Source organism: Dendrobates tinctorius, unplaced genomic scaffold (genome assembly GCF_039654945.1).
Source record: "Dendrobates tinctorius isolate UK_male_01 unplaced genomic scaffold, ASM3965494v1 ptg000177l, whole genome shotgun sequence".
In the NCBI taxonomy this organism is placed as follows: Eukaryota; Metazoa; Chordata; class Amphibia; order Anura; family Dendrobatidae; genus Dendrobates; species Dendrobates tinctorius.
The window spans coordinates 3,085,601-3,106,229 of record NW_027361844.1 but is presented as its reverse complement, the minus strand read 5'-3'; the positions used below and the strand labels follow the sequence as shown (position 1 = coordinate 3,106,229).

Genomic DNA, 20,629 nt, shown 5'->3' with positions numbered 1-20,629 from the left:
AGAGGTGTAGCGTGGATAGCAGCAAACGCCATCACGATCCGGCGTATCCTCTGGCTGCGGGAATGGAAAGCGGATGCGGCCTCAAAGAAGTCCCTCACGCATCTCCCGTACCTTAGTAGATGGCTTTTTGGTGAAAAGCTGGACACAATGATATCCAACGCCACTGGGGGTAAGAGTACCTCTCTCCCTCAATTGAAACCTAAACGCACGTTCAAACGGCGTAACCAAACACGATTCCGATCCTTTCGGAATTCTTCGGGCTGGTCCGTCTCGCACCCAGCACAAAATCGTAACCGCTCTCCACGCAGGGAAAACCCACGGGCGGTGCAGAGGCCGGACAGGACCTGGCAGTCGAAAGCAGGCCAAGCGAAACCCAAGGGAGGAAAACCTCAGAACTTCGCTTCATCATGACTCACGAACTCCGGAAGACACCCCACCAGTAGGCGGGCGACTTCTACTCTTTCAGCAAGTCTGGCTGCCTATTACAGAAGACAGGTGGGTCAGGGAGATAGTGTCTTCCAGATACAAGATAGAGTTCACTTCCAGTCCACCGAACCGGTTCTTCCTATCTGTTCCACCAAAACCGCCTGACAAGGCTCATGCCTTCCACCAAGCGGTCTCCTCTCTCTTTAAGCAGGAGTCGTAGTACCGGTTCCCGTGAACAAACGCTTCCGAGGGTTCTACTCCAATCTATTCGTAGTCCCCAAGAAAGGAGGCAGCGTCCGGCCCATACTAGACCTAAAACAGCTCAACAAATATGTACGGGTCCGTCATTTTCGCATGGAGTCCCTTCGGTCCATCATTGCGTCCATGGAGCAGGGAGAATATCTCGCCTCCATAGATATACAAGACGCATACCTGCACATACCAATTGCTTCCGCCCATCAACGGTTTCTCAGGTTCGATCAACCAGGACCACTACCAGTTCGTGGCTCTCCCGTTCGGGCTTGCCACGGCTCCAAGAACGTTTACCACGGTCATGGCAGCTACCATGGACGTTCTACACTCCAGAGGCATTGTAGTCGTTCCATACTTGGACGACCTTCTCATCAAGGCTTCCACCTTCAAGGACTGCGAGGACAGTGTCTCAATCACAATCGACACTCTGAGTCGCCTAGGCTGGTTAGTCAACCTACAAAAGTCATCGACTACCCCGAGTCAGGCCCTGACCTTCCTAGGGATGCTATTCAACACTTCCAGAGGTCTGGTGCTCCTACCCAGGGACAAGACACTGGCTCTCCGTCTGGGAGTTCGCATACACCTCCGCAATCCTCCCCGATCCCTCCGGTTTGCCATGAGAGTCCTCGGCAGGATGGCAGCAGCATTGGAGGCGATACCATTTGCCCAGTTTCACCTCAGGCCTCTTCAGCTTGCCATCCTCAAGTCTTGGGACAGGAATCCCTTCTCCCTCGACAGGGAATTCCGGTTGACATTGTCAACCAGGAGGTCCCTACACTGGTGGCTCAAGCCAACTTCGCTTGCAAGAGGAAAATCTTTTCTCCCAGGTCACTGGAAGGTCCTGACCACCGATGCAAGCCTGACAGGTTGGGGTGCGGTGCACCTACATCACAGGGCACAAGGCAAGTGGTCACCAGCGGAAGCAACCTTGCCCATCAATATTCTGGAAATTCGGGCCATCTTCCTGGCACTGAGAGCCTTTCATTGCTTGCTGGCAGCCTCTCACATACGGATACAGTCGGACAATGCCACGGCGGTGGCATGTGTGAATCACCAAGGCGGGACCCGCAGTGCCCAGGCGATGAGAGAAGTGGCACATATCCTCCACTGGGCGGAAGAGACGAGGTCGGTACTGTCAGCGGTCCACATTCCGGGTGTGGACAACTGGGAAGCCGACTTCCTCAGCAGACAAGGAATGGACGCGGAGGAGTGGTCTCTCCATCCCAAAATTTTTCACCAGATCTGCCATCGCTGGGGGACCCCGGACGTGGATCTAATGGCATCCCATTTCAATGCCAAGGTCTCCAATTTCATGGCCAGGACACGCCACCCGCGGTCGCTCGGAGCGGATGTCCTGGTGCAGGACTGGACCCAGTTCCAGCTTCTGTAAATTTTCCACCCCTCCCCCTGATCTCCAGAGTCGTGAGGAAGCTCAAACGAGGGAGTTCCAACCTTCCTGATCGCGCCGGACTGGCCCAGACGTACATGGTACGCCGACGTCGTGCAACTTACAGCAGATGCCCCCTGGCGTCTCCCCAACCGTCATGACCTTCTGTCACAAGGTCCGTTCTACCATCTGAACTCAGGGGCTCTCAATTTGATGGCGTGGCCCTTGAGACCTGGGTTCTAACCCAAGCAGGGCTCTCACCAGACGTCATCACAACCATGATCAGGGCAAGAAAGCCAGCCTCCGCCAAGATTTATTAAAGTACCTGGAGAGCTTTCATTACCTGGTGCGAATCCCTTGGACAGGTCCCACTCCCTTATTCCCTCCCGAAGGTACTTGTTTTTCTTCAATCGGGTCTGGACGCCAGGCTATCCCTAGGCTCACTTAAGAGCCAGGTGGCAGCGCTTTCAGTGTTTTTCCAAAGGCGTATTGCTAACAAGCCGCAAGTAAGGACTATTCTCCAGGGAGTTTCCTGATTGGTTCCCCCCTACAGACGCCCACTGGAAACATGGGATCTCAACCTGGTCCTGACAGCATTACAGGCACCACCTTCCGAACCCCTTAAAGAAGTCCCACTCCGCGTCCTGTCACAGAAAGTGGTTTTTCTGGTGGCAATCACCTCGCTGCACAGGGTGTCTGAATTGTCAGCACTCTCCTGCAGACGGCCTTTCCTAGCTTTTCACCAGGACAAGGTGGTTCTCCGTACAGTACTATCCTTCCTTCCGAAGGTTGTGTCCACCTCAATTAATAAATTTCACTGCTGTCCCTTTACCCGGTTCCGGTTCATAGAGTGGAGAAGGCTCTGCATACGCTTGACCTCGTCAGGGCATTGCGTATATACGTGTCTAGGACTGCGCCCTTCCGGAAGTCTGATTCCCTTTTCCTTCTTCCGGAAGGCGTTCGCAAAGGTCTTCCGGCTTCCAAAGCTACCCTTGCCAGGTGGATCAAGTCCACCGTACAAGAGGCTTACCGACTTAACAATTCTCCTCTTCCGGCCGGTATCACGGCACACTCTAAGTGGGCAGTAGGGGCCTCCTGGGCCATTTGGCACCAGGCTTCGGCACAACAAGTGTGTAAGGAGGCCACTTGGACTAGCCTACACACGTTTACGAAACACTATAGTGTTCTTACCCAGTCCTCAGCGGATGCGAGCCTGGGTAGACGGGTTCTGCAGACAGCAGTGCCCAAGTTTAGGGACCTGCTAGCACAATATTCGTCCATTACTTCCCACCCAGGGACTGCTTTGGGACGTCCCATGGTTCTGTGTCCCCCAATGAGGCGACAGAGTAAAGGAGATTTTTGTGTACTCACCGTAAAATCTCTTTCTCTTAGCCTCTAATTGGTGGACACAGCTCCCACCCTGTTGCCCTCACGGGCTGTTACGGTTGAGTTCTCATATTGTTCTTTGAGCTCGTACATAGTAGCCTTTTTACAGGCATGGTTATGTTATTTCTGTTACATTCCTCCTAATGCTTTTGCACAAAACTGGAGAAGGCTGACGCCGTCCAGGGGTGTATACTGCAGAGGAGGAGCCAAAGTTAATCTTTTTCAGATTATGCATAGTGTCGCCTCCTAGTGGACAGCAGCATAATACCCATGGTTCTGTGTCCCCCAATTAGAGGCTAAGAGAGAGAGATTTTACGGTGAGTACACAAAAATCTCCTTTTTTAGGGCAAGTATATTTGATATGAAAAACTACGCTAGCATAAAGATGGAAAATATGTATAGCTTGCAGCGAATTCTGTCTGCGCCCTGCTTGTGCCAGTGTGCTGCCCTGGCACAGAATGCTGCGTAGTATCGGCGTTTCCTTCTGTTACATGCAGGCTCCCTTGAGAATGTGCAGTAAGATGAGTCTAGGCAGTGACATATATAGGATCCTGGTGTAGGGTGATGGAGGCTTACTTATTACTGTATCCTTATGGATATCTTCATATTGTTTCCTTTATGTAGGTTTCAGCATGTAATTCGGAACTGTAAGCCCAACAGACCTCCTATCCCTCTCAACAGAAAATCTACATTTGTCCATACATTCGTAGATTTGTAAGCTGCCTTGAGTCGCAAACCGCAGATTAGCCTTAGGCTAGTTGCACACTAGCGTATGGAGGAGCTGCGGACGGCTGTGGGCTTCCTCCGTGAAACTCCGCTCCTGGCCGCACCTCCTTGGTTCAGCTCCGATTCTGTCGGCATGCGGCCTGCATACCCTATCTTTAGCATTGGGTACGCAGGCCATGCTGATGAATGCTGATGCCTGTGCATGCGTCTTTTTGATGGTGCGGCGACCGCACCAAAATGCGCAACATGCTGCGTTTGGCGCAGGTCGCCGCACCGTCAAAAAGACGCATGCGCAGGCATCAACATTCATCGGCATAGCCTGCGTACCCAATGCTAAAGATAGGGTATGCAGGCCGCATGCCGACAGGCGGAGCTGACCGGAGGAGGTGCGGCCGGGGGCGGAGTTTTACGGAGGAAGCCCACAGCCATCCGCAGCTCCTCCATACGCTAGTGTGCAACTAGCCTTACTGCATGGTGTATGTCCGTGTGTAAGCCACAGCTGCAAATCCACTGCAGAAATCTGACGATCACCCAGGGATATAACTAAAAATACATGTGTATTTTCCACATGTGATACAGGTCTCCTATGCCTTGTCCCCCTGACCTGCCAAAATTCCTAATTCCAGCATTTAAAGCAAACCAGTCACCAGTTTTGGCCGAAATAAGATGTGGCCGCTGCCTTTCAGGGCTTATCTACAGCATTCTGTAATGTTGTAGACAGGGCTGTGGAGTCGGAGTCGGTGCTCATTTTGGTGGAGTCGGAGTTGGAGTCGGTATAAAATGGACCGACTCCTAAAATATATAATAAATTGGGTACAGTAATTCAATGCAGGATGTGCTGAATATTTTTTCATAGGAGTTTGGGAAAGTTATGAAATGTCCTATAAATGGCTGTTCTATTCCTGATCTAAGGCTACATTCACACACAGCGTTTTTCCTGTGTTTTTTGAGGATACGTTTTTCAGCTGCAAAAGCTGATCATCTTTTTAAAAAACCGCATCACCTGAAAGATTTTTGCGCTCATAGATAATGTTTTCAATAGCAAAAGCAGATTAGAAATCTGCTCTATCTATCCATTTATCCATATCTGTCTATCCATATCGTATCTGTACCAAAAAGAATGAAAACCGGGTAGTACACCAATATATATTCTGTTCTATCTAAATATCTTGATTATTGGATCATAAAAATGATTAAATGTCTGAGGTTCACATTGTACTACAATAAATTTTTCACTTAAATATAAGCAATATGTGTGGGAGTCGGAGTCGTGGAGTCGGAATTGGAGTCGGAGTCGGTGTAAGGGAAATTGAGGAGTCGGAGTCGCAGGTTTGGCTTACCGACTCCACAGCCCTGGTTGTAGATAAGCCCTTGGTCCAACCTGAAAGGGAAGAAAAATAACTTTTATTATCTTCTTATGATCGCCGCCCTCCTGCTTACTTCATGGCTCGCAGGCATCGTGCTCCTGCGCAGGTGTACTCATCTGCCCTGTTGTGGGCAGAGGAAAGTACTACAGTGCACAGGCGCTGGGCCTCTCTGACCTGTCCCGGCACCTGGGCATTGCAGTACTTTCCTCCACCCTCAACATGGTAGATGAGTACGCCTGCACAGGATTGCGATGTCGGGAGCAATGAAGCAAGCAAGAGGGCGTCGTCGCAAGAAGATAGGTGCCGGACCCAGACCTGCGACACCCTTGGACCGGACCGTAACCCCTCCCCCAGGGTGAGTATAATAAAACTTATTTTTCTTATCTTTCAGGTTGGATCGGGGGCTTAGCTACAGCATCATAGAATGCTGTAGATAAGCCCTGAAAGGCAGTGGCCGCATCTTGTATCGGCCAAACCAGGTTCCCTTTAATTATAGCCTAAAAGAGTAGCTGTAGCACAACTTGGTGTTATCGCAGTGTAATATTCATTGTGTAATGTTGGTATTATGTTTAGGGGAAGAAACCTGAATTTATTTCCACCACCCCGCATAGACTGAGAAAGAGGCTATCAGGTATTTTATATATGTTAGGATTTTTTTTATTCAAAATTTATTTTTTTCTTTGTACACATGTCAGACTTATATAAAGGGTTATTCCAATCTTCATAGATGGATATTACTGAAGTGCATCTAAAAAAAACAAATTCTGCTATTTTTTCTTATTAAAATTTGCAGCTGTTCATGAGACAGTCACACTTACTTAATCTTTTGTTTACAGCTCGTCCCCTAGGAGACCGACCACCACCGCTACAGTCTATCTTGTAAGTACTGTACTGAAGCTGGCCAGGATAAGGACGTAATGATGCGTTCCAGCAATCCTGGTCAGCTTCCAAACAGTGCTTGTAACCACTGCAAAATGTCCTGTGGTTGGCCTCCAAGGCAACGAGCTGTACTATAAACAAAAGAAAAGAATTACAGGGGTTTTCCACTACTCGACAAATTGTTCTCAGTAACTATGTTCCCCTCTTATAAAATAACAGCTTTATTCGCCTCACCCCTCCGGTGCAGGCGCTGTTCCAGTGATGTCAGCACTGGCTTTCCTGGTGATCGCGCAACATTGATTGGCATTAAGGCTTGCATGACATAAGAAAGTCACTCAAGCCCTGGGAGAGCCAGTGCTGGAACAGCGCCTGTATCGGAGGGGAGTATAGCTGTTATTTTTGTATAAAGGAGGACGCTACAGAGTGATTGAGCAGGGTTTGTCGAGTAGTGGACAATCCCTTTAATATCTCAAGGATGACTGAAAATTTTAATAAGCAATTAATTGCTTGTATTTACAAACGCCATCTGACAATATCCATCTATGATAATTCAAATAACCATTTAAATTGATTATAAACTATCACAGTTTTTTCTAACATGAAAAACATTTGGTGAAAGCAGCTTATCCTTTTCGGTAACTTCTGTCCAAAATACGGATGAGTATAAAAACTACATTTTTCTATATTAATATTACTGTATGATGTTGACAGCAGAGAATTTGATGTTACTCCTCTGCTCTTGCTGAATTACACCAAAATGATGACCAACCTATACTTGTACCTCTGTGATGGGTAGTGTGAGCTATGTATGTGCAGGCGGTGTCAGGGCTCAGTAATGTAACAGGCTGTCCATCCGCACTTCTGATGTCCCTCTATTATGTAACTTCTTTTGCACCAGCAGAATGTTTTCAATTGTTGTAATTCATTTTAAAACTACAAATATATAGTCAGAGTTATGGGAATGTATCTTGTAAAAGAATGTGGCGTTCTATCTCCAGCACCGGATCTACAATCTGATAGTGAGAGCGACTACTCAGCCTCCAACTCTGATGACGATATGGATGAGATGCCAGCTACAGCTAAAACGCCAAGTAAAGGGTCACAGGTGCCAAGCGAAGCATCTCAGACCCCTGGGAAAACACCATCCAAAAGAGGAAAGAAGAAGGTAAGAGCACTCCATCCCTGCACCCACCTTAGGTGGGATATGGTTTTGGGTGGTGCTGTTCCTCCAGTTTAAGGTGCTGAAAAATATGTTTTGCAAAACACATTGCAGTGACTTGTATTTCATTTTATTTACAGAGCAACTTGGTAGAAGAGTACTTTGAAGCACACAGCAGTTCTAAGGTTCTGACTTCAGACAGAACGTTACAGAAGTTACAAACGCCAAAGTTAGACCAGGTAATAAGAAGGTATTTATGGATTATCTGAAACAAGAATGCCTGAGAATATTGATGGGAGGGTCTGAAACAACAATGCCTGAGATATTCATGGAGGGTCAGAAACAACAATGTGTGACGGAATCCGCTTCTGCTGAATCGATTTCTAAAGTGGACCCTCTGGGTCGTGGCACCCACCCACCTAGGGCAAGCTGACCTTGTGAGGAACCACCCCCTATACAGGGAGTGTCAGGGCCAAGACCAAGGGGGTGAGCCACCACGACTGCTGGAACCAGACGGCCGGCTCAAGGAAGACACCAGAGTGAGTTTCTGACAACAGGGTACGTGCAGGAGACAAGACAAAGCGTGGTCTCAGGGTATCTTCATTAAAGCGTGATCTCCGGGTAACATCAGGTGCAAGACATAAATACGAGGACAAGGTGAAACACAACAAGGTGCGTGTGAGGGCATGTCAAGGTCCAAGGCATGGTATGTGATAGGTGGCACGCCAGGGTTCCAGCAAGGGCTAGATGGCATCGGACTCCGGACATCTGGCAACGATCGACAGGATGCGGACATCAGCTCTGGACATCAGGCCGCAGTCATCAGGCTCCGGACCTCTGGCAGCGATCGGCAAGCTTCAGGCATCCGGCAGGCAAGCCAGGGTTCAGGCAAGGAGGCACGCCAGAGTTCAAGACATTGTGCGTGTTAGGAGACACGCCAAGGTCCAAGACAGAGTTCCAGGTTCAAGGCAGGGTGCGTGCTAGGGGGCACACCAGGGTCCAAGGCAGAGTGCAAGGCAGGGTGTGTGCTAGGGGGCACACCAGGGTCCAAGTCAGAGTGCGTGCTAAGGGACACGCCAGGGTTCAGGCTAGGGCAGGGGCCTGGGCGCGCTAGGAGGCATGCCAGGGTTCAGGCTAGGGCCTGTGCATGCTAGAGGGCACGCCAGGGTACAGGCTAGGGGCTGTGCGTGCTAGAGGGCACGCCAGGGTACAGGCTAGGGGCTGTGCGTGCTAGAGGGCACGCCAGGTTACAGGCTAGGGGCTGTGCGTGCTAGAGGGCACGCCAGGGTTCTGGCTAGGGCCTGTGCGTGCTAGAGGGCACGCCAGGGTACAGGCTAGGGGCTGTGCGTGCTAGAGGGCACGCCAGGGTACAGGCTAGGGGCTGTGCGTGCTAGAGGGCACGCCAGGGTGCAGGCTAGGGGCTGTGCATGCTAGAGGGCACGCCAGGGTACAGGCTAGGGGCTGTGCGTGCTAGAGGGCACGCCAGGGTACAGGCTAGGGGCTGTGTGTGCTAGAGGGCACGCCAGGGTACAGGCTAGGGCCTGTGCGTGCTAGATTGCACGCCAGGGTACAGGCTAGGGCCTGTGCGTGCTAGAGGGCACGCCAGGGTACAGGCTAGGGCCTGTGCGTGCTAGAGGGCACGCCAGGGTTCATGGCAAGATCTGCGCCTGCTTTTAGAGAAGCACGGGGAGGTTTGCCAAGGAGCAGTCTAGAGCCTGCGCGTGCCAAGAGAGCACGGCTGGGGCACTGGCTAGCTGGTCGGGCTGAGGCTCAGACAGGCGGGCAAGACTGAGGTGAGCACGGCTGAGACACAACAGGCAGACACAGCTAAGTCACTGGCCGACGAGCACGGCTGAGGCACAAACAGGCGGGCAAGGGAAGGCCAGGCACGTGCAAAGGGCACACGGAGAAGCAAGGCTAGGCAAAGTACAGGACAAGGAGCGGAATGTAGGCAGAAGCACAGTCGGGTACAAGAAAGAGAAGCGGAGCGTATGCTAGAGCCCAGAGCCGGGTCAGAGACATAGAGCAGAGTACAGACAGGTAGCGGAACGTATGCTGAGGCACAGAGCCGGGTACAAGAGAAAAGCGGAGCGTATGCCAGAGCTCAGAGCCGGGTATATGGCAAAGCACAGAGTATAAGACAAGACTTGTGCTAAAAGGGGACGGGAAGGCAGAATACAAAGATAAGGCTTAAAGCAGTAAGTACATGGCCAAAGCGCGTTGTGATAAAACACTCCGGGATCGCCTTTGCTGGGGTCAAAGGTCACGTGCATGAAACTCAGGCGCAGAGCTGGGATTCGGGTGTAACTGACCCTGGGTCAGGTTTATTAACGGTGAAAGCAATGCAAAAGGAAATAAAACATAAAACAAATCCTTGCCTGTCCGGCACTAACTAAACAATGGACAACCTAACTACCAACTGGCGGGCTTCTCCCGTCCAGCCAAACCACAGTTGCAGTGGGCACTGCTTCCACTCACGTGTGTCTCTCACACAGACAGGCTCTCTGTGTTCCCAGGCTGAGACACTCACACAACCACCTTGCATCCTTTTATATCCACCTCCCATTATTCATTAGCAAGCAGGTGCGATACTGACCAGACTAGGCCACATAGGAAAGGAATCTGGGCGAGATATACCTGCCCTCATCCACTATTCCCACATGATTCTCACATATCCCCCCCTTCTGCTCAGACCACTCCGGTCGAGCAATGACACCCGCCAAACAGTGCACTCGGGACAGGGCATCTGCATTTCCCATCTGTACCCCTGGGCGGTGCTCCACCGTAAAAGTGTAGGCCTGCAGGGCAAGGAACCACCGGGTCACCCGGCTATTCCGTTCCTTGTTCAAGTGCATCCACTTGAGAGGGGCATGGTCAGTGATCAGCCTGAACTTTCGGCCCACCAGGTAATATTTGAGGGCCTCTAGAGCCCACTTAATGGCGAGGCACTCTTTTTCTACGACTGCATACCTTTGCTCGTGTTTATTCAGCTTCCTGCTGAGATAGAGCACTGGGTGTTCCACTCCGTCCCTCACTTGTGAGAGTACGGCCCCGATACCGGTATCGGAGGCATCCGTTTGTACCACAAACTCACTGCGGAAGTCCGGAGTCACCAGTACGGGCTGAGAGCAAAGTGCCCGTTTTAGGCTATGGAAGGCTTCTTCAGCCGCTAAACTCCATTTAATCATGACGGAGTCTTTCCCTTTTGTAAGATCCGTCAGGGGGTTAGCGATGGCTGCAAAATTGGGTATGAACCGGCGATAATAACCGGCGATCCCCAGGAAGGCTTGCACCTGCTTCTTGTTGACAGGTTGTGGCCAGTCCTGAACCGCCTGAATCTTATCAACCTGGGGTTTAACAACACCCCTCCCAATTACATACCCCAAATACCGGGCTTCTTCTAGCCCGATGTGACATTTCTTGGGGTTCGCGGTTAGACCTGCCTCCCACAGGTCGTCAATCACAGCTTGTACTTTCTGGAGATGAGTCTCCCAGTCCAAGCTGTAAATGACAATGTCGTCCAAATAGGCCGAAGCGTACTGCCTATGTGGCCTCAGGACTCGATCCATCAGTCTCTGGAAGGTCGCCGGTGCTCCGTGCAGTCCAAACGGCATATACACATACTGAAATAGACCTTCTGGGGTAGCAAATGCTGTCTTTTCTCTGTTAGCCTCCACCAGAGGGATCTGCCAATACCCCTTTGTTAGGTCTAGGGTCGTAATATACCGGGCTTTTCCTAACCGATCTATTAACTCGTCGACCCGGGGCATGGGGTAGGCATCAAATTTTGAGACCGCATTCAGTTTCCTGAAGTCATTGCAGAACCGGATGGTGCCGTCCGGTTTAGGAATTAGCACAATCGGGCTGGACCAAGCACTGTGCGATTCCTCAATGACACCTAACTCTAACATTGCCTTCACTTCTCGGGAAACGGCTTCACGGCGTGCTTCCGGGATTCGGTAGGGCTTTACGTGAACTTTGACACCAGGTTCCGTTACGATGTCATGTTTTATTAGCGTGGTCTGCCCGGGTTTTTCTGAGAAAAACTTTTGGTTGTGAAGTAGAAACTGCCTGACCTCAGTCTTTTGCCGCTCCGAGAGAGTCTCTGCAACCCGTACCTCCGGTACGGTATTCGAGCAGACAGGACGGGCCAGCTCCGCTGACAAGGCAGACCGATCCTTCCAGGGCTTTATCAGATTTACATGATAAATCTGTTCAGGTTTCCGTTTACCTGCCTGGTATACTTTGTAGTTTACTTCACCAACTCTTTCCTTGATCTCAAAGGGGCCCTGCCACTTTGCCAGGAACTTACTGTCCACCGTGGGGACCAGGATCAACACCCTATCTCCGGGTGCAAACGTACGGATCTTGGCGCCCCTATCATAGATTCTTTTTTGGGCTCCTTGAGCCTGTATCATGTGTTCTTTGACGATAGGCATAACAGCCACAATACGGTCCTGCATTTGTGTGACGTGATCTATCACTGTTTTAAACGGAGTGACCTGACCCTCCCAGGTTTCTTTTGCAACGTCTAACAGTCCGCGAGGACGTCGGGCTTACAATAACTCGAAAGGCGAGAATCCCTTGGAAGACTGGGGTACTTCCCTGATGGCAAAAAGCAAATACGGAATTAAATAGTCCCAGTTCTTCCCATCCTTGTCTATCACCTTTCTCAGCATCTGCTTCAGAGTTTTATTGAACCGTTCGACCAACCCGTCTGTTTGAGGGTGATACACGGATGTGCGTAACGGTTCGATTTGTAACAATCGGCAGAGCTCCTTCATTACCCTGGACATAAAGGGGGTCCCCTGGTCAGTGAGTATCTGTTTTGGTATACCGACCCGACTAAACACATGCACCAGTTCCTTGGCAATCGTCTTGGTGGCCGTGTTACGCAAAGGGATGGCCTCCGGGTAACGAGTGGCATAATCCAAGATGACCAGGATATGTTGGTGTCCACGTGCAGACCGTGGAAGGGGCCCAACTAAATCCATCCCAATCCTCTCAAACGGGACTTCAATAATAGGTAGGGGTACCAAAGGGCTACAGAACCGGGGCTTAGGTGTAGAGGCTTGGCAGTCAGGACAAGACTCACAATATACACGGATATCGTGATGCATGCCTGGCCAAACAAAACAGTGTAATATCCTTTCGGTGGTTTTCTGGACTCCCAGGTGACCTCCCATCACATGTCCGTGGGCCAGGTCCAGCACCTGCCGCCGGTAGGGTTTTGGCACGACTAATAGTTGCACCGTATCTTCCCCCTTTTTCTCTATCTGATAGAGTAAATCATTCTCCAGAACCATGTAAGGATATGCCAGCCTAGAGCCAGGTTCTACGGGTACCCCATTTATCATTTTTACATTTGTCCTAGCCTGAGAAAGGGTAGGATCCTTTATTTGCTCGCTTTGGAAGTCATCTTTCTGAACTTCTAAATCCGGCAAACGGGGAGGTGGACGGCTGTCAGCCTCCTCCTCTTCCCCGGTCTCCTCCGTATCACCCGCCATGACTGAAAACGGGAACTGCAGGTCATTTCCCGCAGACTCTTCCCCCGAGTCTTCCGGGGAGACCTCTTCCCGGGGTTCGGGACCCACACGCGCCCTGGGAGAAGAATCATGTACACTATTACCCGAAGGCATCAACTGATTCTCCCACAATTGCCAGAAGTGGGGAAAATCCCGGCCCAGGACAACATCATGCAATAACGCCGGGACGAGTCCCACTTTATGTTGCACAGACCCATAGGAAGTTGTAATGCATATGACCGTGGTGAGGTACGAACAGGTGTCTCCATACACACACGTTACAGAAAATTTGTCTGATGGTCCAGTCGGGGCTGACACCAGACTGGCCTTCACCAGAGTCACCACACTTCCCGAGTCTAACAATGCCACCACAGTTTTGCCATCAACAGTTAAATCACACAAGTGTTTTTCCACATCCTTTTGACCGGCATTCACACTCACTACCCGTGCAACCATAGACATGCGGTTTTTAGAGTCTGTGACGTCGCACTGCATGGGTTCAGTAGTGACCGGACAGTTCGCAGCAATATGTCCCATCTCTTGGCAGCGGAAACACCTAACGAGCCCCTTGCTTAGACCATAGTTCGTTACTCTCGGCCTCGCAGTGCGGGCAGTCCCGTTTTCCTCCCCCACTGTCTTAGGGATTTTTCCATCTCCCCTACTCCCTGGAACAGTCTTACCGGTTCCACGTGGAGATGATGAAGAACGAGGTGGGGTAGCGTCGTCTCGGAGTCCTTCCGCCACGGAGTAACGTTCAACCAGATCCACCAGTTGATCTGCCGTCGTAGGATTTCCATGGCTTACCCACTTCCTCAGGGCTGGCGGTAGAGCTCTCAGGTACTTGTCCATGACGACTCTCTGGATTATCTCTGGCGCTGTCAACACCTCGGGTTGTAGCCACTTCTTCGTCACGTGGATCAGGTCGAACATCTGTGACCGCGGTGGTTTATCCGGCTGATAAGTCCATTGATGCACTCTCTGTGCACGGACAGCGGTCGTCACTCCCAGCCGGGCCAAGATCTCGGCTTTCAGTTTGTCAAAGTCCTGCGCAGCTTCAGGCTCTAAGTCATAATAAGCCTTTTGGGCCTCACCGGAAAGAAACGGGGCAATCAGGCCTGCCCATCTTGCCTTCGGCCACTTTCTCGCAACGCCGTCCGTTCAAACGTAGTCAGGTATGCCTCGACGTCATCTTCTGTCGTCATCTTCTGCCAGTACCGACTCACGTGAATCACTCTCGACTCGGCTTCCAGGTTAACCTCAGGTAAGCTTGCCAAGCGCTGCGCCACCTGCTGGAGAAGCGAACGATCGGTAACTGTCATGTCCACCAACTCCTTCAGCTGGGCCATCATCACCCGATTAGCTTCTTGCTGGACGGCGGTGGACTGTACCAGCGCTTTCACCACGTCCTCCATGCTCATGCTTGCAACGTGATGCCCGCGTTCTCCACCACAATGTGATAAAACACTCCGGGATCGCCTTTGCTGGGGTCAAAGGTCACGTGCATTCAGCATGAAACTCAGGCGCAGAGCTGGGATTCGGGTGTAACTGACCCTGGGTCAGGTTTATTAACGGTGAAAGCAATGCAAAAGGAAATAAAACATAAAACAAATCCTTGCCTGTCCGGCACTAACTAAACAATGGACAACCGAACTACCAACTGGCGGGCTTCTCCCGTCCAGCCAAACCACAGTTGCAGTGGGCACTGCTTCCACTCACGTGTGTCTCTCACACAGACAGGCTCTCTGTGTTCCCAGGCTGAGACACTCACACAACCACCTGGCATCCTTTTATATCCACCTCCCATTATTCATTAGCAAGCAGGTGTGATACTGACCAGACTAGGCCACATAGGAAAGGAATCTGGGCGAGATATACCTGCCCTCATCCACTATTCCCACATGATTCTCACAGCGTACAGACCGCATGGCGAGGCACAGTACGAAAACAGGCTTGTGCAAGAGAGCACGATAGGACAGAGTGAAGGAAAGAAGCAGAGCTTGTGCAAAAGGAGCACAATAATACAGAGGATAGGAAAGCCAGGCAAAGCAAGAGAACATGGAGAGTACTACAAGGCTTAGAATAGCAAAGACAAAACATGGCACAAAAGACAACACAAGACAGACATGGCACAGGACAATAGACAGAGTACAAGCACAGAGCGTGTGCAGAGAAGCACAACAGGGCAGAGTGCAGAGGCATAGAATACAGGGAGCGACCAAGCAGACCAAACAGCCTAGCAGGGAAGCAACACGATACTCAAGCCCCGACCACAGGAAGGGGCGGTCTGATATAGGGCATTAGCGCCTAAACTTCCGGGTCAGGACCAGGGGAGGACATCTGGGTCGAGTCCTCCAGGATCATAGAGAGGATCACATGGTCTGGTCCTCTAGGACTGTAGAGAGGATTGCTGAATTCGGTCCTCCAGGACCATGAGAGGACCACAGCAGGCAGAGCAGAGACGGGCGCGCACACAGCAACGGCATGCAGCCATGAGGTACGCGTGCACACTAGCGATGGCGCACAGCCATAAGAGGTAGCACATGTGCGCACAAGCAATGGCGGATAGCCATGAGGTAAGGTGTGCGTGCACACTGCTTCAGGGGTCATGCAGCATAACAGTCATGACCAGCATAACAGTCATGACGGGCATGACACAATGTCCGAGATATTCATGAAGGGTCTGAAACAACAAAATGCCTGAGATATTCAGAGAGGGTCTGAAACAACAATGCCCAAGATTTTCATGGAGGGTCTGAAACAACAATGTATGAGATATTCATGGAGGGTCTGAAACAAGAATGCCCGAGATATTCATGGAGGGTCTGAAACAAGAATGCCCGAGATATTCATGGAGGGTCTGAAACAAGAATGCCCGAGATATTCATGGAGGGTCTGAAACAAAAATGACCGAGATATTGATGGAGCGTCTGAAACAATATTGCCCGAGATATTCATGGAGGGTCTGAAGCAACAATGGCCGAGATATTCATGGAGGGTCTGAAACAACAAAATGCCCGAGATATTCATGGATGGTCTGAAACAACAATGCCCGAGATATTCATGGATGGTCTGAAACAACAATGCCCGAGATATGTAGCGGTGAGGGAAGGACGCACGCTGCGGGAGCTCCTACTTATCCTCCACATATCCTGCACGTACCGCCTGTATTAAGCTCAGGACTTGGCAGCGCATGGTGTCCGCTGGTGTCGGGACCCCCCGGGAGCTCTGAGGAGAGGCACAGGATGGCTCCGGTGAGCGGGAGCCTTGGAAGATGGGGGTGGACGGCGGGGAGCGGCGGCCATCTTGGACGCGCGCTCTATCAGAGGGAGCGCGGCGTCCAGTTTACAGCGTTGCAGGGACAGCGACCTATATCCTGCAAGATCTGAGAGGAGTGCGGTGAGTGCCCTGAAAGACGGGCCCTGCATAATTCCCTCTCTCTGAGCTGAACCTCTGGCCTGCTAGTGCCATTAGAGTGGGGAACCTGCTCTCCCTCCCATTGCTGCTGTCTCTGGGGGTGGATGTCCCTTCCCCTCCCCCCTGCCATAGGAGCCTTGGTGACATTCTGTCATCATTTACACAAACTCTGCTCCCAGGCTGTAATTAATGTGTGGTCCCTACTGTGTATATATAACTGCAACGGGAAGATTTCTGGACTGTATAACTTCAGCTATACCGGGGTATTTCACGGTTCTTAATCATGAACCGATCTAAAGGATCGACGGCAACAGAAAAATTTAAGGAGTTTGTCAGACCCGACCCTTCTGAGAGTGCACGTACTCTACGAAATGTCCCCTCACAATCTCCGCATAAAAATCGTCCCTCGGAGTGGAGAGATCATCGAACAGGAAGAAATGACCCTTAAACAGGCATCTGAACAGCTCATGCAGGCTATCTCCCTCACTAGGACATCTCTGACGGAGAAAATAGAGGATGTCTACATGACTCCGTCATGATATGCAGGCCATGAGGGGGCGTGTCCCAGGTGGAAGACACCATTACGCCAATGGAGGCTAAGTTAACCAAGGTAGCGGGATCTATGAACGCCTGGAGGCAAAAAGCAGACGACCTAGAAAACAGAATGCGGCGGAATAACATCCATGTCATCGGTCTGTCTGCCTGAACGCTCTGAAGGTCAGCACCCTGAGCAATTCTTAGAAGGCTAGCTTAAGACCTCTCTGGGAGATGAATTCTCCTCGATGTTCGCCGTTGAGAGAGCCCACAGGGTTCCCACCAAGCCTTTGCCTCCGGGAGCCCCACCTAGACCCTTCTTGGCACGTCTCCTCAACTGTAAAGATAGAGACACCATTCTACGCCTCGCATGACGAAAGAGTCCTGTCAAGTTCAACAACGCCGTCATCTCAATCTTCCCGGATTTCTCCATGGAACTCCAGAAGCAATGTGCGCAATTCATCGACATCAAAAAGCGGCTCAGGGAAAGGAACATTGTATACTCCATGATCTATCCGGTTCGGCTTCGGGTTGTCCCCGGGGGTTCCTCCGTGTTTTTCACAGATCCAGCGGAGGCTACTGAGTGGCTGCGGTCCCATAGAGGATCTCCTGCAAAGGAATCCTAGTGTGTCTACTTTCATCTGGATCCTTTCATTGCAGGCCTAATTGGAGCTCTCCTGGCGGGCACCCAGATATCTACAATACCGGACACTGCGTTCAGTGATGGTATCCCCTTGTTTGTATTTTGATAGGGGCGCGGGACTTTGCTCCTATGTTGCTAGGTTTATATTTTGTTTTCTTTTTTCCAAAAGCTTTAGTTTTAGCTTTAAGTGTTACTTAGGTAGAAGTTGCAGCCAATGGAAGTCTTGCTATTTATGTGATGTCTCTGAGTTCTACTTAGGCGCTGATCCGCAACATGCCCTGATAAGTGTGGAGATGGGTTCTGATTTAATATGCATGACATGGAATGTGAGGGGTATCAAGACCCCCCCGAAAATAGTATTTTCACAGATCAGGCACTATCACCCTCACATTGTGGCTCTGGTCGAGACCCACTTGACCAGGGATATGGCTCGGAGTGTACAAAAACCGTGGGTTCAGTGGTCTATACACGCACTTCACACCAGCTACTCCAGGGGGGTCTCATTACTAATACACAAGGACGTTAGATGGGAGGCCCGGAGAGACTCTGAAGGACGATTCATATTCGTATATGCACTGATCAACCTTAGGAAATGTTATTCTGTGTGTTTATAATCCCCCTCGAGCGGGTACGTCAATTCTCCAGAAAGCACTGAGTTTTGCTTTGAATTACACAGACACAGATGTCATTTGTATGGGGGACTTTAACTTGGTGATGAATAATCGCCTTGACAGATTGAGACTGGATGGGACACAGGGTGGGACCCCGACAGCAGCTACATCCCAATTATCACAGTTTATAGAAGGTAGTGGATGGTTAGACCTATGGAGAACGCGTCACCCAGAGACAAGAGAATATACTTGCCATTCCTCCACTAGGCGTTCCTTATCCCGTATAGATTACATTTTTGGATCTAGTGGTCTGGCAATGTGGGTGGATAGTATTGAGCATGAAGGTAGAGGGATTTCAGATCATAGCCCAATCATTCTTAAACTCAGGTATGGCCCGCCAAGTGGTAGGATAACATGGAAATTAAACCCTTTCTGGCTGAAATTGATCAAGTCACCTGACAGAACAACTGACCGATTACATGTCTTCGTGTCCTCCCACCCCGAACCCCGGAATGTTAATTTATTTTGGGACACCCTTAAGGCGTACTTGAGGGGCTGCCTATCTTCTATGATCTCCTACATTAAATGGGTGACGTCGGGAGAGGATGACGAAATAGAGCAACGATTGAAAGATTCAGAGGCCGCTTACATATCCAAACAAACTAGTGATAATAGAGTGGAGTGGTTGACTGCCCAAAGATTATATACTCAACATATAGACTCCAAGTCCAAACGTAAATTATTTTTTACTCGCCAGTCCTACTTTGAACTAGGAAACCAGTCTAGTAAATTTCTGGCCTATTTGGTGCGGCAGCATAATACAACTAACGCAATACTACAGATCTGCAACTCAGACGGTACATTGGTGTCCTTGACGGAAGAAATAATGGGATGTTTCCATGATTATTATAGCTCACTGTACAGTTCGAAAAATGATATTGGTAGCCCGGGGTGTCTAGACTAGCTATCAGATATAACGTTTCCCACATTGAGTGCTTCTCAGCGGGCCTTTATGGACGCTGAGTTCACTTTGGAAGAGATAGAAGATGCCATGAGGGATATGGCCTCTGGGAAAGCCCCTGGGTGGGATGGGTTTCCTATTGAGCTGTACAGGAAATACCGGGAGATTTTGGCGCCACTTTTGTTGTCGGTGTTCCAGGGGATCTGTGGGGGGGTCATGCCGGAGTCCTTCTATGAAGCTAATATAATAGTGCTTAAGAAAGAAGGGAAGGACCCTCTGGACTGCCCGATATCTTTAGTAAATGTGGATTACAAAATTTTTACGAAGATTTTGGCTACTAGGCTAAATTCAATTATTTTGGAACTTGTACATCCTGACCAGACTGGGTTTATGCCTGGTAAAAGTACGTCCATTAATATTAGACGGGTTCAATCGGTGGTCCAATATAGTTCCCTGATGCTGGACAATAGGTGGGCATTGGCGTCGTTCGTTGCAGCCAAGGCCTTTGACTCCCTTGAGTGGCCTTTCCTCCACGCATGCTTGCAGAAATATGGTTTTGGGGATAGGTTTTTAAAATGGGTTAATACATTGTATATGAAACCTAAGGCCCGTGTCATTGTAAATAGTTCCACTTCTGAATACTTTTCTTTGTACAGGGGGACTCGTCAGGGGTGTCCCCTCTCCCTGGCCCTCTTTGCTCTTGCAATAGAGGCTTTGGCAATTCGCATAAGAACTTCCCCTAATATTATGGGTATAGAGATAGCAGATCGGGTGGATACCATAGGCCTATATGCTGATGACATGGTAATATTTATGGATAGGGCGGAGGAGACGCTGACGGGGGTGATTGCCACTATAAACAAATTCAGTAGATACTCTGGCCTGTATATAAATTGGGAGAAGTCTGCTCTGATGCCTCTTTCTCATGCCCCGATGCCGCGACTTGGGACTCTTTCTCCTTGCTGCCTATTGTACCACATTTTAAATATCTGGGTGTTCATATCTCTCAGTCCAGCACGCTTGATCTGCAACTTAATATATATCCATTGTTAGAGATGGTTAAAGTCAAATTTGCGATCTGGAGCAAACGCCCACTGTCTGTAGCTGGACGCATTAATTTAATTAAAATGATACTACTCCCTAAGAGCAGCTATTTTCTCCACCATAGTGCTGTGGTGGTGCCTAAGTCTTTCTTCACTAATTTAACTTCCCAGATTACGTCTTTTATATGGGGAAAAACCAGGCCAAAGCTCAAGGTATCCACCCTACAAAGGCCAAAAAAAAGGGGGGGGGGGGCGGCACTACCGGATTTTTTTCTGTATTATCTGGCGGGACAGGCCAGAGCTTTAAATAAGTGGA

General features: G+C 50.1%; 1 protein-coding gene across 2 annotated transcripts in view; it reads left to right on the top strand.

The window, feature by feature from the left end:
* ORC2 (origin recognition complex subunit 2) overlaps positions 1-20,629 on the top strand; it is a 90,758-nt gene that overhangs the window by 17,122 nt on the left and 53,007 nt on the right. For both annotated transcript variants that reach the window (XR_012221385.1, XM_073551465.1), the window contains exons 7-9: positions 6,118-6,175; positions 7,422-7,588; positions 7,723-7,821. Coding sequence is in view for 1 of the 2 variants with exons in the window: in XM_073551465.1 (XP_073407566.1) it covers positions 6,118-6,175; positions 7,422-7,588; positions 7,723-7,821 (324 nt within the window). In the remaining variant the exon portion in view is untranslated. The remainder of the gene's footprint in view (positions 1-6,117; positions 6,176-7,421; positions 7,589-7,722; positions 7,822-20,629) is intronic.